Source organism: Triticum aestivum, chromosome 7D (assembly GCF_018294505.1).
Source record: "Triticum aestivum cultivar Chinese Spring chromosome 7D, IWGSC CS RefSeq v2.1, whole genome shotgun sequence".
In the NCBI taxonomy this organism is placed as follows: Eukaryota; Viridiplantae; Streptophyta; class Magnoliopsida; order Poales; family Poaceae; genus Triticum; species Triticum aestivum.
The window spans coordinates 533,388,101-533,390,135 of record NC_057814.1 but is presented as its reverse complement, the minus strand read 5'-3'; the positions used below and the strand labels follow the sequence as shown (position 1 = coordinate 533,390,135).

The window sequence follows — 2,035 nt, the reverse complement described above, 5'->3', positions numbered from 1 at the left end:
GATCTGTATGAAAACAATTCAAGGTTGTTACTTAACATGCACCGTGGATCGGAAGGTCGTGGCTGTCCATAACCTACCCCGCCAAGTCCACGATCATCTCAAGATGAATAGGAGACACCAGAGCACGCGGCAAGATGGTGCTCCTTCCACAAGTCCACGTTCCATTGAACAAATGAATGTCGAGATCAAGCCCAACAAGTGTCTACCGTGACACGCTAACAAGATAATACAGTAATATGTACTAGTAAACCTAGCCTCAGAAACAAATGGGGACCATCCTGCCAATGGTTTTTTTTATTTAGCCTCGCACGGAGCACATTAGTAGTTCAATCCCACTAGCTCAATCGAAGGGAACATACCAACGATGGCCTCATCTTAACGTACAATGCTACAGAAAATATGTGATTTAAAATTTAAATTTACCCACCTCCAAGTGATTCACTTTTGTACTCATAAAATGATAAGTATTGTATAAATGTTATATGACAAATGAAGTATATCTTAAATTTAGCTCAGATAAACATACCACAATTCCTTCCAGCGGAAGGAAACTACAGTACAAATACTCAAGACGGAGGTGGGCGGTAGATTAATTTACGCAAGCCACCATATAACAGTCTTCCTCTTCTGCCATCTTTCTTCACCTTGACTTATTCACTGCTGGACGAAAGTGACACCCATACCCATGACAGTTCAAAAGCAAACAAACACATCCACACAAAGAAAAGGAAAAAAATATGAACGTAATATAAATGAAATACTCCCTATCTCATTCTTCTTTGTGAATTCATTCGCTCCATGCTAGTGAAACTTTGGATGAGAGAGAATTCTAAACATCTTCAAACTTGCACAACTTTGGCGATTCCGTATGCTGCAGCAGAAGCAACGGCACCGATAAAAGTAGTCTGGAGAGCACTGAAGAGTGGGCGGCTTCCAGTGAAGCGGCCTTTGACATAGCCAAAAAAGAAGAGCGCGGCAAGCGTGACCACGACCGATGTGAGCATTGCGTCGTGAGCAGTGGGAAGGAGCATGTAGGGCATGAGTGGGACCAGCCCGCCGACAACATAGGAGAGCGCTATCGTGAGAGCGCTCTGCAGGGCTCTTCTAGGGTCTGGCTTCTCGAGGCCCAATTCAAACCTGAATTAAATAATTATAAGCAACTTAACACAATTTATTTAGAGTGAAATTAGACGCATCTCATCAAGCATGTCCTGTCAATAAAGACGACGTACCTCATCATGAACTCGAGCCAGGCTTGCGGTTTCCTACGCAAGCCCATCACCACAGGGCCATACTCATGGGGTTCGAGCCCATACTGCGACATGATCTCTCCGATCTCAGCAGCCTCTGGACATACAGTTCATAATTGTAATGAGGAAAATCTGAACCCAACAGTTTGAATTCCGTAACGCGCATATAAATATGTACATATGTAGGTTCATGCACTTTTTTGACGAACTAACTGATCTAGAAAGAAAAAAACATGTCCAATCTTTTTGGTCACGAAAGACATGCTCAATTTACCAATTTCAGGGACCGCGATAATCTCCTCTTGCTCCCTTCTTAACTCCCGCTCATAATGGTCTGCTTCGCTCTTAGCCGCCAGGTACCTATACGACAATGTATCCGAGAGATGCAAATAGATGATGAGAGGTTAAGCCAAACCAATAATCTTGAACGTGCATATTGTTCAAGATGCTCTCCAACTATCTTCTTCAAGGAAAAATATAGTGGAAAACCCGACAATATACATATATGTACGAATCTAAATTATGATCATTCAAGACGTGAACCAAACCATGAAATTGTACATCAACTCTCTCATCCAAGTGAACTAGATTCATTACCAGATGCTCTCCACTTACCCCTAATAATGGGAAAATAATATATTTAGTTTTAACCACTCAATGATAAAAGACACCCATATATATGCGAGGCGATATGGTAGCATGCCCGCTTCCCCCAGGATGAACATTATAATATTCCAGGTGTGTCAAAACGATTCAAACATAATTAGACATATAAATGTTCGTGC

At 41.9% G+C, this 2,035-nt stretch overlaps 1 protein-coding gene across 1 annotated transcript in view; it reads right to left on the bottom strand.

Moving 5' to 3' along the window:
* Window positions 1–839: 839 nt before the first annotated feature.
* LOC123163714 (vacuolar iron transporter 1-like) overlaps window positions 840–2,035 on the bottom strand; it is a 3,324-nt gene continuing 2,128 nt past the window's right edge. Inside the window, exons 2-4 of the mRNA XM_044581067.1 lie at window positions 1,525–1,610; window positions 1,233–1,347; window positions 840–1,137 (exon numbers count right to left, since the gene is read on the bottom strand). Of these exons, the coding sequence (XP_044437002.1) occupies window positions 840–1,137; window positions 1,233–1,347; window positions 1,525–1,610 (499 nt within the window). The remainder of the gene's footprint in view (window positions 1,138–1,232; window positions 1,348–1,524; window positions 1,611–2,035) is intronic.